Raw genomic sequence first — 19,216 nt, 5'->3', positions numbered from 1 at the left:
GCTACTGTACCTGGATTCAAGTCGATGCTGAAGACAGTGGAAATACGTGATAACACTGGTAACTTCAGTGCTTTGAAACAAGACTTCTCTTTCTCAGAAGTCTCTATCAGAACAAGACCTGCTTCGTGTCCTAAAACGCCCTTGTACCAAGAGCTTGAACGTTCTTCAGCTGCGGTAAAACCAACTCTACACATCTTGGTTTTAATGGCCGCCGTGATTCTACTTTTCAAATAAAGTCAGGGATGACGTGACAGGGCAAAATCTTCCCGCACCAAGGTGGCTTTTGAAACAAGAAATTGTGTATGTAAAAGAACGTATGTTTTTATGAACCGACTTCTCAGATTTATATCATGTTTATTGTATTCTGTAAATTACTGCCTTGACAATCAAATGTTGTACTTTAATTGTAATAGACTATCGTATTTTTCTACATATTTGGAGTAAATATTTTACTCTACAGAAGTACTGTACAGCCTGTGGAGGTAATTGTAGAATTTTGATGCAGGTAGTTACACATATTTTGAAGAACTTGCCAGAGTTCAAAAGAAGTCTAGGCTTGTACTGCCAGTGTTTCAAACTGTTTCAGTGTTGAACTAACAGTTCATGTGCCCACACAACTGTAAGTAAGTAGCTCAATCCTAATTTCTTGTAATAAAGCCACTGCTATAAATGAAGAATGGCATTTTTAAGAATGCTCTTTCTTGTCTAGACAAATGAGACCAATCGGGGCTGAACTAAGATTGGTAACACATGTTGGAAGAAAAGAAGATGGAAATAAATAACCATATGTAAGTGCCCAAGGGCCATGCTGCTGGAGCTCGATGATAGCCTGTGCCATCAGGCGAAAGACAGTAACGTAGGTCTCCGAAAAACCGTTCCTCTAAGACAGAACTACTGAAAGCAACATAGAGACAGCCCCCTACAGCTTTATACAGTTGCCTTTTTTTTTTTTTTAACTGAATGTGTTACAGAGCAGAACCATAATTCACAAATTTTCAATCTAAATAACTTCAGCTATTTGTTGTTTTTTTAAGCATGTTTTACAGCCCTCTTACCTCCCTCTGTGGCTCATGCCTGGCCTCTGCACAGCAGAAGCTGGAAGGTGCAATTCAGCAGGAGCAAACCTTGTACAGCAGCTGGTTTCTAAGGGCTGTGCTAACAGTGCTCTAGCATGTCCAGATTTAGCAGACTCCTTTCACCTGGTCAGTTGTAAACCATTTTCAAGGCACTGTGAAGCTGTTCAGCAAACTCAGACTTTACCAAGTGAAGTCAGTGTCACCGCATGTGTTTATTTTGAAGCTTCATCTGCTGCTAGTTTCCTTAAGCAGTTTTAAAAGCAGCCAGAAGAGATTATCTTTGGAAACATCTACATTTTCCTGCACACAGTAAATCAAAAATGCAGGAACAGAGTAAATCTTTTGATAAAAGTAGATTTTGAAGTGTACTACTGTTACTGCAAAGGTGCTCCTGTGTTTCACATCAAGACAGACCAGCTGGGCCATGGGTCCCAGTCTAAGTGTAAATACACTTTTGGTATTGAAACACCAATGCACTCAGAACGGCATCTCATTACATACAGAATGTACGTGAGATACTGTTGTGTCATTGTCTTTGGTTGTTGTATCTCATCCATTTGAATTTTCTACCTTTCTTCCCCTTTTAAATGTTGTGGAGTGTTTACTAGTCAGAGCCATAACCAATTATCCACTAATCCCTCCAGAGAGGCTTGGTTCCAGTTCTGTTACATACAGCAGGAGCTAGAGCGCCCTGAAGTTCAAAATATTCCAAAAGCAGGAACATGAGCGACGACTCCATGCTACCAGCCAAGTGAGGGGAGAAAGAAGCTGCACTGTTGTTTCACAGAATTAAGAGGCCATATGAAAATCAAGTAGGAGAACTTTAAAGGAAAAAAAAAAATCATTGACATGAAAAAAAAAGCACTAAGGAGCATATAAACACATCTTTATTTAAAGCTCTTAGCCATCATAGTTAATTTTCTCAGAAAGACTGAAACCAAAACACATAAATGCAATACACATGAAAATTCTTCTCACAAAGGGAACTACGCGCGGTGCGATTTGAGTGGACAGCTGCACGTGAACGGCTACTGGACGCAGCAGGACATGCGGTGCTTAGCTACAAGGTTCACACACGTCACCGCACGTGTGTTCAGCAACCTACGCGTGGTGGCAAAATTGCATAGTTATTTAACTTCACTATTAAACTCTCTATTTAATAACAGTTCCAACTCTGCACAGTCAGACAACAAAGTAAGACTCTGCTTTTGGAAAAGCGATCTGTTATTTTAGGCATCATGTAATCTTCATGCTGACTGCCATCAATTTCGCAAAAAAACAAACAGGAAAACCTGCCCCTTGGAAGACAGGCTGTTAACTTAAAGCAACCTCTACTAAAAGGGGAGAGAACACCTTCTGAAGTATAACCCACAACTTTTACACGTACAATAGGGATGACAGAGAGGCATTCAAATTTTCAGTGTCGCTGTGGTAAATAAAAGCAAGTACACATTAGTTGAAAGCAACAATTTTTCCTTTTCAGTAAGTTCAGTCTATTGTTAAAAAAAAAATACCTTAAGCCCACGCTTGGGGGTTGATTTATTTTTTTTTTTTTTTTTTACTCTTTTGCTTGCTCAAACTTTAAACTAAGTAACCCAAAAAAATAAGATATACCACTCTCTCTGTGTAAGAGAATGGTTTTCTGAAAATTATTCTTGCTGATGCTTTCTGCAAGAATGAGGAACTGTTTTTTCCCCTCGTTTTGGGGGAAAAAATGTGCCCTAAGTCTTCCATGTGTTTTCTTACCCATACAGAAATTTCACACAGTGACATTTAAACAAAATAACAGAAAACGGAACACGGTGATACAACTGTACTAGGCTGTTAGAAATAAAGAGAACACCCCATCAATTAAATTTTGTAGTGTGTTTACCGGTTTCTAAATCAAACTCCTAGCTGAAGGGGGCAGCCAAAGCTTCTTGTGCAACGCAGCACGGCGCGGACTTCCTCCGGGCTGCCAGGCAGCGCCGCGAACACAGCAGGCGGTGGGTGCGCTACGCCGACAGTCCTTGCAGAGTGGATGCGCAATCCAATCGGCAATCCAGCTACCTGCTTCACCCCGACAAGTTTTTTTTAAAAGAGAAAGGCAACAGGCTTGTAATGGAATAAATTTTAAGTGAACTTTCTCAACTGTTTTAACATTCAACAGTCCTAGCATTTTTGGGAAGTGTCAGATGATGAAACAAAGCAGTTTTGGCACCTGTCTTGGGTACTCCACTTTGCACTTAGCCTTCTTGGTTGAAGTGAAGAAGTCGTATTTTATCCAAAAGTGGTCTTCTTGTACAAATGCGAGTCCTTGCAGCGTTTGCACCTAAATACTGTCGACCTGAAGTGCACGAAGAAATACACCAAGACAATTACAGACATTGTATACTTTCAAATTTCCCAAGTATCTGGCCATTCCTTCAGCCTTGATCTCCTTGATCAAAAGGAGAGAGAAATTACCACTCGGTGTAGATTTTGACTGGGAAGCCTCTCATCACGTCGCATCTTCATACAGTGACCCCCAGGTCAACACAAGGGAGCAGTGTCTGGAGACGGCAAAGCGTTCCAACAGAACGCACCACCAAAGGATTTCCACCATGCTAATGCAGCATCGGCTTCCACCTCTAATACGCGCTGTACAGTTTCAACACAGAAATTGTGTTAAGGGAAGGAGAAAAGAAGACGACGCAAGTCTTTGTATGTTGCTCTTAGTCTGAATATAGCTCTGCCGACCTTTGTTTTTAATGCTACAATTTCTTAAAGTCTCCTTGTAACTGAGATTCACTCAGCACGCATATTGGTTTATCTACACCTGTACCAGAAGGCTAATTCAATAAATTAAAGCTCAAAACACTAACTACAAGCACAAGAATATTTACAAACTGCAATAAATTAAAACGTATACAATATTAAATACACCTCACCACATAAGAATAAATGTCAACCTTTGCACCGCTACCCAAGGACAGGCACTTGTACCTGTGCCAAAAAGAACAGGGCAACAAGCAAAGGCTGGTCACCATTATCCCCTTCTTGGGTGTCACAGCGTGCATTCAGGGCGGCTGCATGGAGACGAGCCCCAAGATTTCAGCATTTTGGACAAAACACCCGTTCTCAGCCTGGGTCTTGGTCCGCAGTACAAGGCAAAAGTCACAAACTTCTCCTACAGGAGATGAGACCGATGCCGACACTCAGCACTCCCTCGTTTGTAAGGCACGCTTCTACACAAAAAACAAAGCTCAAGAACACACAAACTTACTAGCTGTTAAAAATAATATTAGGCCAGAAAATATAATTAAAAATAAAATAAAATCGCTCTGACACAGTAGCTTGGCCAAGGAAGCAGGCACCAAAAGTACCTGTTTCCTTGGGATTCCATGGAGTGGAGGGTATTTCCAGGGCTATCTTCCACTACAGAAGACATGCTGAGGATGTAAAGTCTTTTAGCATACAAGGAAAAAATTGTTGTGCCGAATGCTTTCATTTTACTTTATGCCAAAGCAGAAAGCTTTAATGGGATTGGTTCTGAAGGCAAAAAAGCTGAGTACTTGCAAACAGCAAGATCACTGCTGTGACCATACATGCATCTTTGAGAGATGAAGTATTTTATTTATTTTTTTAACATAAGGAGAGCACTTAAAGGGGTTGGAAGACCAGGACGGCACCATTTGTCCCAGCAGGATCTGGGCGTTCCCCACGACCGCAGTTACACAGCCGCTACAGTGACTGTACGGAAGGATCAAACTAAAAAAGCCTCAGACATAAGAGACAATGCAAGGGATGAAGATTTTAAGCACACTCCCCACTTCATCAATGCTTTCCCTGAATGTACGAGTTTGCAAACTCTGTTAACTGCACACTCCAGCCCCATCTGACCACCATTCAGTTCTGACCTGCAGGTGCAATGGGATAGCCTCTGCAAGCTGTACTGTACTTCAGTTTATCAAATAAAAATACAGAAAATAAATAGAAATCAACGTCAATTAAGGCAGGTAACCATGTATTAGGAGCACTGCTAGCTGAAAATTTTCAGTATCTGCTGAAACGACTCTTCCACCTCAGGCTGAAGGACTGCCAAAACCCAGCTGAAAGGTTCCTGCTGACCAAAGCCTGTAACAGCTTCCAACCAGCAGCTGCCACTTCACAACTTGCAAGAACAAAACATCTGCGTGTGGACAATTCTTCCTTTGAAGAAACACAGGACGTCTTATGGTTTTTGTTTAGTTACAATGAACTAAAAAAAAAAAAGCCTCAGAGATATCAGTATCTTTTAGTAGTAGCTTTCAAATATTAGCTCAACTAGGTGAACAAACAACAAGCTGCTGAGAACACGCAAGTCCTCTCGTAATGTAGCTCTCCAAAGAAATAAACACAACCCACTGCTACATAAACTCCCCATCCGAAGAACAGCTCAGATGAGTAAGCTAGCTACATCTTTAGAACGTCACCATACAAAAATATTCTCCTTACCCCCTCTGAATGCACCACAGAACTAAGCTACTAGACTTCTTAATAAAGGAACTGGTAAATTTCACAAAGTTTTTGGCAAAGTACAGTGCGGAGACAAGAGCTAAAAGCAGTAAGGACAGATCCAACTCAGACAAACGTTGATTCAACCAAACACCTTGCAAGAGATTTTCAAAATTCTTATGGTACAGATAAAAACAGCACAAGTCAGAAAGACTGCTGAACTTAAAAACAAACTAACAAAACCAAACAAACAGTGTGAAACAGAACTACAGAGCTCATTTGTTTCTGCAGACGGAGGTGGATTTTTTATATATTTTTTTCCACTATTTTTATTCAAGCGAACAGAGTGATCAAGCTGTGTGCCACGCTACTGAAGTCAAAAACAAGTGCAGAGAAAATTCAAACATTGCCCAAAATCACCTATTTGCCTGACTTAATGTAAGCTCTCCTTCATTTACCTTGCCTGTTCACATCGCTCACGCTCTGCTAAAGTAACCAGGACAGTACAGACTGCCAAACCACAGAGTATTTTAGAAGTCTGTTTCTCAGTATATTTAAGAGGTAATTGTTAAGACTAACTGGTCAACGACTTCTTCTCAGGACATATTCATGGAGCCCTGAAGTTCACAATGCACATTTTGAACAAGACACAGTACCCTTTTCTGTTCGCAAATTTTTAAGTGTTATTTTCTATCACAACTTCGCCCATTTCCAGGTATGTATCCAAAAGATCTCCCTTTTAGAGAATCTTGTTTTTGGGGAATGTGGGAGACAAGGCTCTATTTTGTTGTTTTATTGACTTATTCCGAGGGTTCTGATTCTGCCTGGTGTCTTCACTAGGCAACAGATACTGGAATGTAGAGAATCCCCTTTCTTTGTAACAGGAGGAACCAACTTTAAATGAATTCTTCAGAATGTCCTTCCTCTGTTAATCACTGCACTTGGGTTTTTAATGTGTGATCAATCCAGTAATACAAACGTTGCTACCTTTGATGTACGGTAATACACTTGGGAAGGCAAATAGTACCCAGTACGAATTGGTTACTTCTGTTGAGAGGGACTTACAATATTCAAGTGGACTAATGAGCATTAGGCTAAACTTAACAATTCCAGTGCATTTATTTCAATAACGACTTCTCTTACCAAACGCAAAGACACCCAAAATATTCATCTGCCAATAAGTATATAAAAATAGTTTCTTACTCTCTTAATTGTGGTACCAGTTTATAACGTTCCTTCTGCTGCTTTTCACTCAACGTGGTTCTAACCAAAATAAGTTAGTACGATCATCTGTATAGGCTGTCTGCACACCGGACACGGTTTGTTCCTCTTCTTCAGCTTCCTTGCGCACGTGAAACACGACATGAGGTGTCCCGTTTTGCCATGTACTATGCAACCATTTTTCGGTCTACTTTGGCATATGACGCAGGGTTCTATGCTGCTAACAGGCAGACTGGACTCCACACTTTCCTCTTTGCCTTGCATTTCTCTCTTCTCGGGTTCCTTGTAGTCTTCCTGACTGCTGCAAAACATGCTGCTAGATGTAGATGGCTGAGAATAATCTTCACTTTCCTGGGACTCGGATATTTGTACTGCTTTATCTTCATTCTCCACCGGTGGTTCTTTATCTTCAGTCATTTTTACTTTCTTGCAGTCAGGTACATCAAAACCTTCTTCAGATTCTAGGTGGAAAGAACTTTCTAATTTGCTCTTTGCCAATTTCTCACTCTTTTCATCAGGAAGCCAGTCCTCTCGAAGGGCCCAGCATCTGTGGCAATGGCGTGGAAGTGGAGGATTCATTTCGCTGCATTCAGGACACTTCCAATAATCCTTGAGTAAATTAAAGGTTGAAACAGCTTAAGCTACTTGGAATGCTTACAACTGAAGTATAGAGAGATTATAAAGAATTTATTACTGCCAAAATACCAGTGATCTTGAACTATCAACATGTTTATAGTTTAAGACTTCCACTGGGTGTCTGACCATTTTACTGTCCTGCATTAAAACAGCCTCATTTTTATAAGACTCTGATTTTCTTCCTTCTTGCAGTAGATTTGTAAAATGAAAATAGAGGTGGAATAATAATGGTTTATTAGTTTTAGACAAAATTGAAGAAACTAGTCTATAAAAGTCTTCAGAGAACTTCACAGAAAACTTTTGTAATAAAACGGGCACTGTTCCCATGAGTTTCAACAAACTTCTGAACTAGAAACTGGTCAAGACTGAAGGGACATTTGACCTGGGGAAAGCTAAACGGCCTGCAAAACGGCCGGGTGAGGGCACTCTGACACAGCAGAATATAAATTACACAGCATAGAAAACAACGAGCCAGTTAGGAAGAGATGCATCACTGTGTCAGAGCTTACTCCATACGCTATACCACAAACAAACATCATCTCATTAAAAACAAACTTCATTTTTAAGGAGAAGTACTCTCCTTAGAAATAACGCATGTGGCAGGGGTGGGGTGCCAGAACAAACCGAAACACTACTTATTTGGAACATCTGAAATGCTTTTTGGTTTGAGCTCCGAAAAGCATCAGAGACATCAAAAGTTTGAGACTAACTTTAATTCCTAAACATAAATTTTTCCCTATTTTTCCATACATAAGCAGCACGATGTATGTATGGCCAGCCCCGTGTTTCACACGTATAGTCAAGCCCCTCAAGTCCTGCAGACCACCAAGGGACAAACATTTCAGATGGTTTTGTAAAACAGCTGTACTCAAGCTTCTACGATGAAAAAGCAACTATATATCTTTTATTAAAGACCTAAACTAAAAAAATGTATAAATCTAAAACTACAAAGATATTAAACTATAAATCTTTTATTAAAACCACCAACTTTCTATTTTAGCGTGTCATTTTTTCATGTCTCTATCTATTGCTCCAAAACCCTGAATTTCTTCTTCTCTATGCTACAGGTTTGTTTATTCAGGCTGGACAATAAAACTAGGTATTATGAACTACAAGAAGACTATATAGGAAGAAAACAGACATATATTAAAATATATGACATTTTTAAAAATGTATGTAAACTTACAAGTTTTTTTTTGTTGTTCTCTTGTGGGTTTTTTTTTTGTTCCACCCCCTCCCCCCCCGTTTTGTGTAAAAAGGCAAATTTAAGCTTCAAATAATTTCCTCCCATTAAGTCAGTGAAACTGTAAATTAGTATTATTTTCAATGGCTCAGGAAACTCACTAAAACCATTTTTAAAATACCCATGTTCATAAGTGGTCACATGTTCAGTAATTAAACTACTGCCCTGGAATCCTCAAGCATGGGGAAAATAAAAGGCAACTTTATTTTTTAAAAATCACAGGTAACGATTGAATTCTTCTATACGCCTTGATCGACCGTCAGTTCACCCAACTTATGATGCTTTGCCAGTTAATGTTTTACTCACGGCTAGAGAAATCTCTGGATCTTCATTGAATGAATCAGCATCGCTATCTTCATCCTGATAAATAGTCAGCTGATACACCTAATTTAAATTTAAAATTAAAGAAGCATTGATGTTACTGGTTTTGGTATTCAATTAAGAATCTGTTTTCTGATAGATCACTTTTAATTAAATGAAATAAAAAATAGTGTATATGCTCTGTTTATGTTAAAAAGCTAGAAGCTAGCAAGCAACTCCACAAAACCTGATGGTTAGCTGACAGGGGGTGGCGTGGGGGGTGTGGGGAATCTGTTCACGCTTGGAACATGTGATTTGAAAGAAAAACAGACTAGACAGATAGAAGGAACTGCCTTCTAGAGTAGAGGGGTTCCTTCTCTCCTACTCAGCAGGGGTGGGGCCACACCTGGAATACTGTGTCCAGTTCTGGGCTCTTCTGCTGCTGGGGGAAGAGGCGCACCTCAACCCTTTCTTCCTCCAACCTCTATCTTACCTCTCTGCAGCACTCTAACCCACAGTAAATCAGTACAGACAGTCTCATTCCTCCCCTGTCATGAATTACAATCATTTATATCCCTGTCTGATTCTACCTTTGGTACTTACCTGATCTTGCCAGGAGCCAATTTAGCTCTTACGTAACAGAAAACTAACACAGGAAAAAAAAATCTGCTTCCCTCCTGACATTCCAGATAGCTTGGTCTCTCAAAAATGATGGCAGTAACTATTTTAAATCTTTTTGCCTCCTAATGAAAATTTCTAAAATTGTATTCCAGCCTATCTCTACGAAGCATCTATATTAATGGAAGCAAATGACTTAGAAATATCACTTTGCAAAGATTTACTAGGAAAGTTTTCCTTATCAATGGAAACTGTTGTCAAAAGCTCAACACGTGCCCAACTAACGCTTCTGTAATTATGTAAGAATAGACTCAGGTACACAGAATGCCATCAACAGCTAGTGAGCAAAATTTGCCAGACAGACTTTTACCAAAAGCCTGTGTGAGAGCCTATGGAATGCCTCAGCATTGTTCTGCTTACTGGACTGACGGGTGACCCAGTGGTGACCCAACTGCACAAAACATAACTTGTTTTAATCAATGACTGGATGCGATTTGTTATGTAGCACTCCTGAAGAATTACTGCTGCTTCTTGTTGGAATTTCAACATAATTTTCTTTAATTTTCCTTAGCCCTGCCACCCCCCTCGGTCAAAGAAAAAAGAATTACCTCATCGTCTTCATCTGTGAGCTCCTGTCCTTCTTCATTATGGCTATAGTCTTCTGAATAAATAGATTCAACTTCAAACTCTACACTGAACTGGTCTGAAACAGAACTATGGTCAAACCAATCGGAGTTTTCGCTTAGTGAACTGGCATCAAGATCCTGAATAAAAAAGAAAGGAAACAGATGGTCAACTTCAGTAGTCCATATCCATAATCATTACTGTTAAGAGAGCATCTCCTTAAAAGAGTATCTCCTTAAGATAGTGTTAAAGAGACAGACATCTCCTACAATTATTAAAAAAAAAAAAAAAAACTATCCAGTTTATTTAGCTATAGTAGAAATAAGAATAGCCACTGTTAGATGGAACAGCACTTACGAGACAAACTGGTTATAGCTTGGTAAACTTAAAAATCTATGCTGCAAAAAGATACGTTTTGACTTACAGGAATGGAAAGAGAATCTGTTGAATCACTGCTATTGCTTCTTTCACGGCACAGCCCACTGACTACACACCATGAGAGACTTTCATCAAATGTCAACGAAATGCTGTCTGACTTGTGTCGTTTTCTTCTGTCAGCATGCGGATCATCTGAAGAATTTTCTTCTGGGCATATTCAAGAATTTTTATTACTCCAAAAATATCTATGCAATGTTCAGTTGTGAATGTTCTTAACAGCAGCTTAAAATACAATATACTTATGTAGCAATCGAAGAAATATAAAGTTATCCAGTATTATTTTATAGAAAAAGGCACCAAAAACAAATGAAAGAAGACAGTAACACGGAGAAACACGAGGTGTGAAACATTCCTGAAAATAGCAATTCAGAAACTGTCTTTCCCCACTTGTCCTATCTGTACAGCTTGTAAATGGCAGTCTCCACACACAGGAAATAAAGTTACTGCAAATTTTGAAGCATTTTTACCCCAATTCACACATGATACACATTAAATCCCTACTGACTTTAAGGAATGGAGTTAAGATTTTAATTGTAGGAGCTCCCCCTACAGTCATATGACAGAAAGACACTTTCAGGGGGCCTGCTAGCCCGTCCCAGAATTTGGACAGAGATGAGCAACTTGCTCCCAGGTCAAATGTCTAAGAAGGACCTCGAGCTAGGCAAGAAGGCACGTTCAGGTTCAAGTTTCAGATACCTCAGCAAACCCATCAATTAAGAGCTGCACTATATGCAATTGTATTTACTCGTTGGAATTTTTGAAACAAAACATTACGCAAATGATTTTGACAACACATGAGCAAGAAAATCTTCAAGGCTAACACACAGTGTAAAAATTGAACCATGAAAACATTGCTTTAAGCTGTGCTTATTATATATGCTTAGTTTGAAGGCCAAAAAGCAATGCTTTTTAAATATATCATGCTTTGATACAACAATCTAGAGCAGCATAAGCAGTAGGGGGACAGCATTTTAGGGGTAGGTAAGTCAAAATTCAGCTCCACTGCCTTTTGGTGTGTTTGATATCAAACAATTTTCTTAAAAAGGCATTGCAAAGTCAGTATGTATGTGCAGTGGAGTGAAAGTTCCCCAAGAGGACTGACAACGTGGTTCAACACGGGCCTGCTGCCCCCTACAGGCGCCCTCTGCGTACACCCTTCATTGCCCAGCTTTGCCCTGGCCTTGCGAAACACACTGCCAATCCACCAGTCTCCACGCCTTGAATCTTTCATCGTAAAAGGAAAGAAAACAAAACACTTGTACATACTTTGAGACTTCTCTTACTTTCCCTTGGTGCTTCTTCAGCCCCTCTCTTTTCTTTTTCCGCCCTGAGAGCCCCACCACATTTGGAGCCCCCAAGGCCCAAGGGTTGCTCCTGTCCATCGTTGTCCTCATTTAGTTGTCATGGCTCCATGCTGTACTGATACTGTACCACCACAAGGTTTCTATACACTATATAAGCGGCTCCAAAGGAGCCGCTACCATCATAATTTAACAAGAATAGTGGCTTAAAAGGAAGATTTCCTATAAATTAGAAAAAAAGTGTATATAAAAACACTATATTAAAAGAACTTTTAAGGTTGTAACAAACTAATAAATGGATGCAAAGACACGAGTTAATAATCAAACCTACAATAAGTAAGCACAACACAGGACCTTACGTGCTCTGGGTCATGCCTAAATATTACAGGTTATGATGCTTAACTGCAGCTTTCCATCCCTTCACCAGTTTTTGTTACAACATTAAATGTTCTTTTAATTTAGTGCAAACTGCTCAGCAAAACAGCACAGTTTTTGGACTGGCTAATAAAAACAGTGGTCTATGATGAACACAGAAAAAAACACTACATAAATGCTGAGGAACTTTAAAATGTTCCCAAGCAACTGAAAAAAAATAAAGAAAAAAAAAAAGTATCTATGCAATGACAGAAGGTTATCACTGCCCAGGTTAAGTACAGGTGTCAAGTCATGAGGTAATGAAAGTGAGCAAGGAAACAAACTACCATAAGGAATTTGAAACAGTGTTCAAGTTGAACTGTATAGAGAACGCATCCATTGAGCAACTTAACGTTATACAGGTTTATGCTGACCAAGTTGCTATTTGCCAATTCTCAGAAGAAACACTCCATGCTTTGAAAACGTATTTGCCAGTGATTATTAAATAACCATAATAAAGAGGAACTGGAGACAAATGCAATGCTTAAGTGGCCAGACTTTTTACAAAGCGCTTAAAGAACATCCAAAATAATCTGGTATTACTATTGGACCTTTCAAGTCCGTATCACCATCTGAAATCCAATGAAAACTGCTTTCAGAGGGCAAACAAAATGTAAAATGTTGCGGCTATCTACACAGGGACTTGAAACACATTTGAAAACATCAGTACAAATAGAAGTGTTCTCATCATGAAGACAGCACAATGGACTACGTCCTGCTAATGTGAACAAGTTGAACAAGTTGAACAGATCCCTGGAACAAATTATTCTATCATCTTACTAACAGTTCCCAAAATCCAAACTGTAACATGACACTGGAGCAATGCAAGCAATCCTGTACTTCTTCCAGATTGAAGATTTTGTTTTAGATATGCAGAGGAACATAGATAGTGTTTGTTAGCATCTTTCCAAGTCAGTGAGGTAACAGACTGTACTTGTTTCCTAAGTGTCCGTGACATTGAAAGCTCTGCATCGTTGATCTGCACATACCGGATTCACTGTGTGTTCTCCTCCTAGATGATGATGTTGGTCGGGAAGACACATTTGATGAAGTCTGCTTCTCTTCTAACTCTTGCATGGATTCCTGATTAACAGAAGTAATGAAAAAGCCCGAATATGAATATGAGGTAAAACGCTAGAATTATTCTAACTGCATCCAAGCCACTGACACTATAGAAATGAAACAGAATTTACATCTCAGAACGTAAAAAATTGAAAGATTACCTTTAAAACATTTTCTTTCTCAAGCTGAAATCTGGCATCAACCTCAGGTGTGTCAGCAAGTGTACAGTCTGAAAACAAAACAAAACCACATGTTAGCACAGCAGAAAAAGTCAACTTCAAGCTCAAAAATATTATAGCAAAAGTAACAGGGAGAAGTCAACTGCACCCAGCATTTACAAAGTTCTGACCAGAACTTACAAACCAGACATTCCGTGACAACCTAAAACGCAACACCGCTCCCTTGCTTTCCAAGTTTGCGCAGCACTTCTGCTGTAATATTATGAAAGTGGGAAAATGGGGAGGAGGAAAGAATCCCAATGGCCAAGTACCTCTGAATTCTATTATAAATGCCTCCAAATGAAAGTTGTGCATTAGCTGTGATTGTGCAGGTATGAAATAACATACATGGAAGTATTTTTACACTTCTATAGAGTATATTTTACTAATTATCATTTCATGGGAACATTACATTCAAAAGACATTCAATAGAAGAAAATTTGAGTGTTGTTAATTGTATCTCCTGACTAACAGATGGACACTGAATTAATCAATTATCTTCCAAGAAAAAAAAAAAAAAGATAAATTTAAGTTTGCTACCATAACAATAAGGGGTAATGAGGACAGCCATTCAGAAGACGTACCTCCAGAAAGAATCAAAACCAAAGGGTATCTCTTACTATGGATTCAGGAACTAACTTACAAAACAGCACACATTATTTAACTTCTGGTTCGCTCCTTACATCGGGCAAAAATTACAGCTATATTGAGCATTTATACTGCAGCAAAGTTACCACTTCTTAAAAACCATGTAGACCTCTTAAAGAGAACTCAGCACTGCCAGTGTATCTGAGTGTGATCAGTTCTAAATATAAGTCAGATTCAATTTTGCAAATAAAACCAGGACACTAACAGAAAGAAGAGGATGCATTTGAACTGATTTCATTGTTGGCACAAGTTCAAGAAGTGCATTTTTGGTATTAAAGCCTTCAACAACATAAGAAGCTTTATCTGTAAGAAATACAAGCAATTTTTCAATTCAGTCTTGTTTGTGTTCAGTTTTGATTATGCTTGTTCCAGTTCAAATCCCACAAAATTACCAAAATGCTGCTCAGAATCAATTTTCTTTCCAGAAAAAACAGTGTTGTGCTTTAATTCACCATTATTTGCGATCACTCCAGACACTAATGTGTAAAGTTAAACAGCTAATTATTGAGAGACAGATGTTATCTGATCGCTACATGCGAGATACATTAACATCAGCAATATTTTCCCTACTACTGTTTCCCAAACTGGCTTACCTTGTTGATTGATTGCTACCAGGTTTCTGCAAATCATCGAGTATACCCTCCTTAGATGGGGATAAAGAAAAAAAGAGATGTTGCAAGTTAGGTTGCAGAATTCATACATATGTTGCACATTTAGCTGGAGAGCTGTTCGTGTTAGCATTAATTTTTATTGTGATAACTGGAGACTGCCCAAAAAAGCGAGCCAGTTTCTATGACAAATGTGGAAAACAGTTATTCTGACTTGAAGTTTTTTTCAGCATTGTTATTTTGCTCTTCAAAACAAGCAGATCCCCTCTCCCTTTCTGAAGAAAGGGAAGAGATTTTATCCATCTCAATAGAGTCAAAAGAGCATTATTTTTTAAAATTCACTCTGAGTCAGAAAACTCTGGGAGAAGGGTCATAATCGTTTTGACAACAAGCTCCTAACAAATCAGCATCTATTTCTAATCTAACAATGATTCAAAATTACTCTTTCTGGAGCTTCTGACAATCTGTACAGAGTCTTGCAAAGCAACCACACTTACAGCACAACTGTGACTTACGTTAGGATTCAGAAAACTGTACATACAGACTCTTCAGCAAGACAATTTATTCAAACTAAATGTTAAAATACTGAAGCTTTGTGCTGGAGTGAGGTATGATTTCTCAACAGGAGAACATACTGTGATTATGTACTACAGTTTTCCACTCTTAACTTGTATACCTGCATTGCCTCCATACATCAAGACAAAAGTCTTAACTGTTTCTGCAATCCCTTTGTAGCTGTTACATTACAGAAGAGAATTTTCCCATTTCACCTTGGGATGGTTTGAGGCTACAGTAACCCCTTCCAGTTTGTGGAAATTGTGAGATTTCTTGGTTATAGACACAGATAGACATTAGTTCACAGAAAAAGACTAGATCAGGTGAGAAGTAATCGTAAGAAAGAGCTTACCATCTTCCAAGATATAAAGAATTAATATAAGGCCATACGAATTATGTTCTCCATTATTTATTTCACAATCAGACTCTCAGAAAAGAATTCAATTTTACCTGTGTTCTTTTACTGAAAAGCTTGTTACTCCAAATAAATCCCCAAGGAGATCATTTGCACAGTGCACAATGTGTTGCTCTTTTTCATCATATAATTGTTTAGACATAATATATTGTCCAAGATAGAATATTACCTGTAAAAGAAATCACATACACAGACATTAGTACATACGCAGGTTTTGCTGTTTCAAGTTCAAATACAAGAGGAAACATTAAATTAATTGAGATTTATTCCTCTCACGCTAATTAATTAAAACTCCCTTTGAGCTGCAATTCTTATTATTCCCCCAGTATTCTAAGGACAGATAAAAGCTTTTGTTTATATAGCGAAAAACTTGCTAAACACTACCTAAGGAGTTAGTAGAACTCGAAAAATATCCTGTCTCATCACCTTTTGTGAAGCTCACTGCCTCCCATTCACCCAGAACAGAAGAAGAATCTCCCTGTATTTACTGTCATCTACCTTTACTGAATAAAAGTTCTCACCTCCTTCATAGTAAAAGTGTCTTTTTCCGCACCAGCTAACTTCAACAGCTTCAACAACAGTGGCTTTGGTTTCACCTATGTGGGGATGAAGAAAGAAAAACAGTCTGCAACAACTGTTCACCAAACAAAGCATTATTTATACAGATTAGTTTCCTCCCTCTGTGTTAACCTCATATAAAAAAAGACACAACTAAGTGATAACCTATCAACTCCCAAGTTTTTGGCTTTGCAAAGTTAAACTTAAGACCTTTACGACTGTTAGGTCCAGAGTGCAAGAGACAAAGCAGAACTCTGGTTCCTGGGACAGTTTATGGGGCTATCTATGGTTTCACACTGGCCAGCTGGTTCTACCCCTTAGAGTTTTCTTAGTTGGGATAAGCAGACCCTGTCCTTTCCATTGTATTTCAATCGATCCTACTTGTACATTGCCCTCTGCCCTCCCACCCACATGCCGTGCCAGCAGTTATTTCTGCAGCCAGTCTATGAACAGCCAGCGTTCTGAGGCAGAGGGAGGAGATGTTCCTCTCCCTCCCCTGCTTTTTTTTTTTTTTTTGCACTGTTCCATGAACAGCTGTGCCAGTACAATGCAGGAGATGAGAACAAGCTGCAGGGGATGTCACAACTGCAAACAAAATGCCTGTGTAACCACTGCCTGATGGTTCTGGGTGCAATACTACTACCACCCCTTTAACCATAGCAAAGCCATTCTAAGAACTGACTAATATTTAGCTATCGTAAGACATTTTTATAATTTCTTTCTTACAGGAAAACATAAATAAGATACAAGGCAAAGAATAAATGCTTAAGGAAGGAGGGGAAACTTTCCTATACTCCATTTCAAATATGCACTAAAACGTACTGTTAGTTGTAACGCATTAGCAAGAAATTAGTTGCAAGAATTATACTTAAACGAAAAACAAATGTGGACTATGTTTCATGTCTATTCACTCCCTTCCTAAATGCTACAGCTACTTACAGCATGCAGGACATACTGCAGTTTCATAAAGGAAGCAAACACTAACTTATTAGACTACTAAATACAGCTCAGGATAGGAATGCAATGCAGTTTCATATCTCTGAATCCACAACGCGATCTGTCAGCTGGGATGACGTTACCCCAAGCCCTCCCTCCCCACCTCCCTCCCCAACACCTGCAGGGTTCTGCTCCCGTGCAGATGTGACAGCAGACTAGGTAGCATCCTACTATAACTTTAAAAAAGAACAACAACAAAAAAAAAAACAACCACACACACACAAAAAAAAACAACTAACAACAAAACCCCCTCTGAACACTCTGTTGTTCTGTTATTTGGATTTTTTTTTTAAGTTCTGCTATCAGTCTACACTTTCAGACTTTAACCTTCTACAAAAACGGAATGAGTTAAGCTGTCATCATCCACACTGCAATATTTAACAAAGTTGTATGCCACTTCCATCCTCGTGAAAGGGCACAGCCAGGACTGCGTAACTGCCACCGTGCTGTGAAAAAGCCCGAATATGCAAAGCCACGAACACAAAGACTCCTACTAAAACTTCCTTATGAAGTCCGGTACAACAGAAAGTGAAAATGCCAAACTTAAAAAAAAAAAACAACAACTCCAGTTGTACCAAGATTATTTCAGTAACGCTGTATGTCCTGCACAGCGGACCATCTTCCACAGCTTAGGAACCGTTTCACCACAGGATTCTTATCAAGATCAAACAGGACTACACAATCCTTGAAAGCAAGCAGCCTGAACGCCAAGGGTCTCCAGGAAACAGAGCCTAGACCTGAAGCACCGTCCTCAGCTCCGCGGATGAGAAAGATCCGCTTTCACAACCCCGAGCCAGAGGAGAGCCCACCTTCACCTGGCGTTCCTGCACGCCTCGCAGCCCGAGCAAGGCCGGCCTTCCGCACTGACAGGGCAAAACCCCGCACAGAGAGACCGCGAAGCACTCACGCGTCCACCCGAGGTACTGACCAGGGCCTCCTGCTCCGAGGCGGTGACAGCAGCGCCATCCGTGAGGGCGGACATCTTGGTGTTGCACATTTGCCTGCAGTTAGGGGGAGAACAACCCCAGCACATGTAACGCGGCGCTACAGCCCCGCTTCCCCCCCTCACACAACACCGCCGCCGCCAAATGGCCGCCGGGCTGCGCGCGCTCCGCCGCCCCGCCGATGCCCGCTCACCTCGCCGCCCTCGGCCAAGCCCGGCGCCGGGCAGCCGTGCCGAACCGAGCCGAGCCGTGCCGAGCCGAGCCGTGCCTGGCTTTAAATAGCGCCGCCGAGCGCAGGCAAGTCGGGGCTTAGCTCCGCCGCCGGCCGCGGCCCGACATGCCTGAGCATGACCGGCGGCGCTGCCGAGTCACGGCGGGGGGCGGGCGCCGCTGACTCACGGCGGCCGCCAGCAGCGGCAGCAGGAGGGGGGAGGCGGCCCCGGGACGGAGCCGCGGCTCCGCGCCCCCCTCGCCCACATCCACATCCCCACCCCGGCCCCGCCGCCCTCCTTCCCCCCCTCTTCCCGCGGGTGGGAGCCGCGGAGCTCGCCTCACCCCCCCCCTCATCCTCCCCAGCGAGCCCCGAACGGCCCCGCGGCCCCCCAACCCCCGCCCCGGTCCCCCCACGCACCGCCAGCCGCGCCCGCTCCGCTGCACGGCCCGCGGCGGGCGGAGAACCGGCGGCCCTACGGGGCCTGGGCGCGCTGCGCGCCCCACGCCGCCATTTTGGCCGCCCTGCCCTGCCCGGCCCGGCCCTGCCCCGCGCGCTGGCGTTTGCAGCGCCCCCTAATGGCCGCGGGGCAACGGCCGCGCCGCCTCAGGCCGCGGGGGACGACTCTGGCAGCGGCGGCTGTGGGGAGGAGGGAGGCAGAGCGGGGGCCGGGGC

General features: G+C 41.1%; 2 protein-coding genes across 5 annotated transcripts in view; one reads left to right on the top strand and one right to left on the bottom strand.

Annotated features, from left to right (window-relative positions):
- CPM (carboxypeptidase M) overlaps window positions 1–671 on the top strand; it is a 32,870-nt gene extending 32,199 nt beyond the window's left edge. Inside the window, exon 9 of the mRNA XM_083824528.1 lies at window positions 1–671. Coding sequence (XP_083680654.1) covers window positions 1–234 — 234 coding nt within the window. The 3' untranslated portion in view covers window positions 235–671.
- Window positions 672–1,945: 1,274 nt separating this feature from the next.
- On the bottom strand, window positions 1,946–19,094 carry MDM2 (MDM2 proto-oncogene). 4 transcript variants are annotated; one of them, XR_014579921.1, is made up of 12 exons: window positions 18,962–19,094; window positions 18,315–18,387; window positions 16,354–16,428; window positions 15,868–16,001; window positions 14,848–14,897; window positions 13,550–13,617; window positions 13,316–13,409; window positions 10,598–10,758; window positions 10,158–10,313; window positions 8,938–9,015; window positions 6,735–7,361; window positions 1,946–3,402 (listed from the first exon to the last, which is right to left on the bottom strand). XR_014579921.1 is itself a non-coding variant. In XM_083824571.1 (11 exons), exons 2-11 carry the CDS (start codon window positions 18,381–18,383, stop codon window positions 6,795–6,797), a joined length of 1,452 nt encoding a protein of 483 aa, XP_083680697.1. In that variant the 5' UTR covers window positions 18,384–18,387; window positions 18,962–19,094; the 3' UTR covers window positions 1,946–6,794. The 4 variants fall into 4 exon arrangements, 3 of the variants coding, with proteins under 3 accessions (XP_083680697.1, XP_083680699.1, XP_083680698.1); XM_083824571.1 differs by having other exon boundaries at window positions 1,946–7,361; XM_083824573.1 differs by having other exon boundaries at window positions 1,946–7,361; window positions 10,598–10,755.
- Between the last annotated feature and the right edge of the window lie 122 nt (window positions 19,095–19,216).

This window comes from Anser anser, assembly GCF_964211835.1.
Source record: "Anser anser genome assembly, chromosome: 1".
In the NCBI taxonomy this organism is placed as follows: domain Eukaryota; kingdom Metazoa; phylum Chordata; class Aves; order Anseriformes; family Anatidae; genus Anser; species Anser anser.
This window is presented reverse-complemented; position numbering and strand designations above follow the sequence as displayed.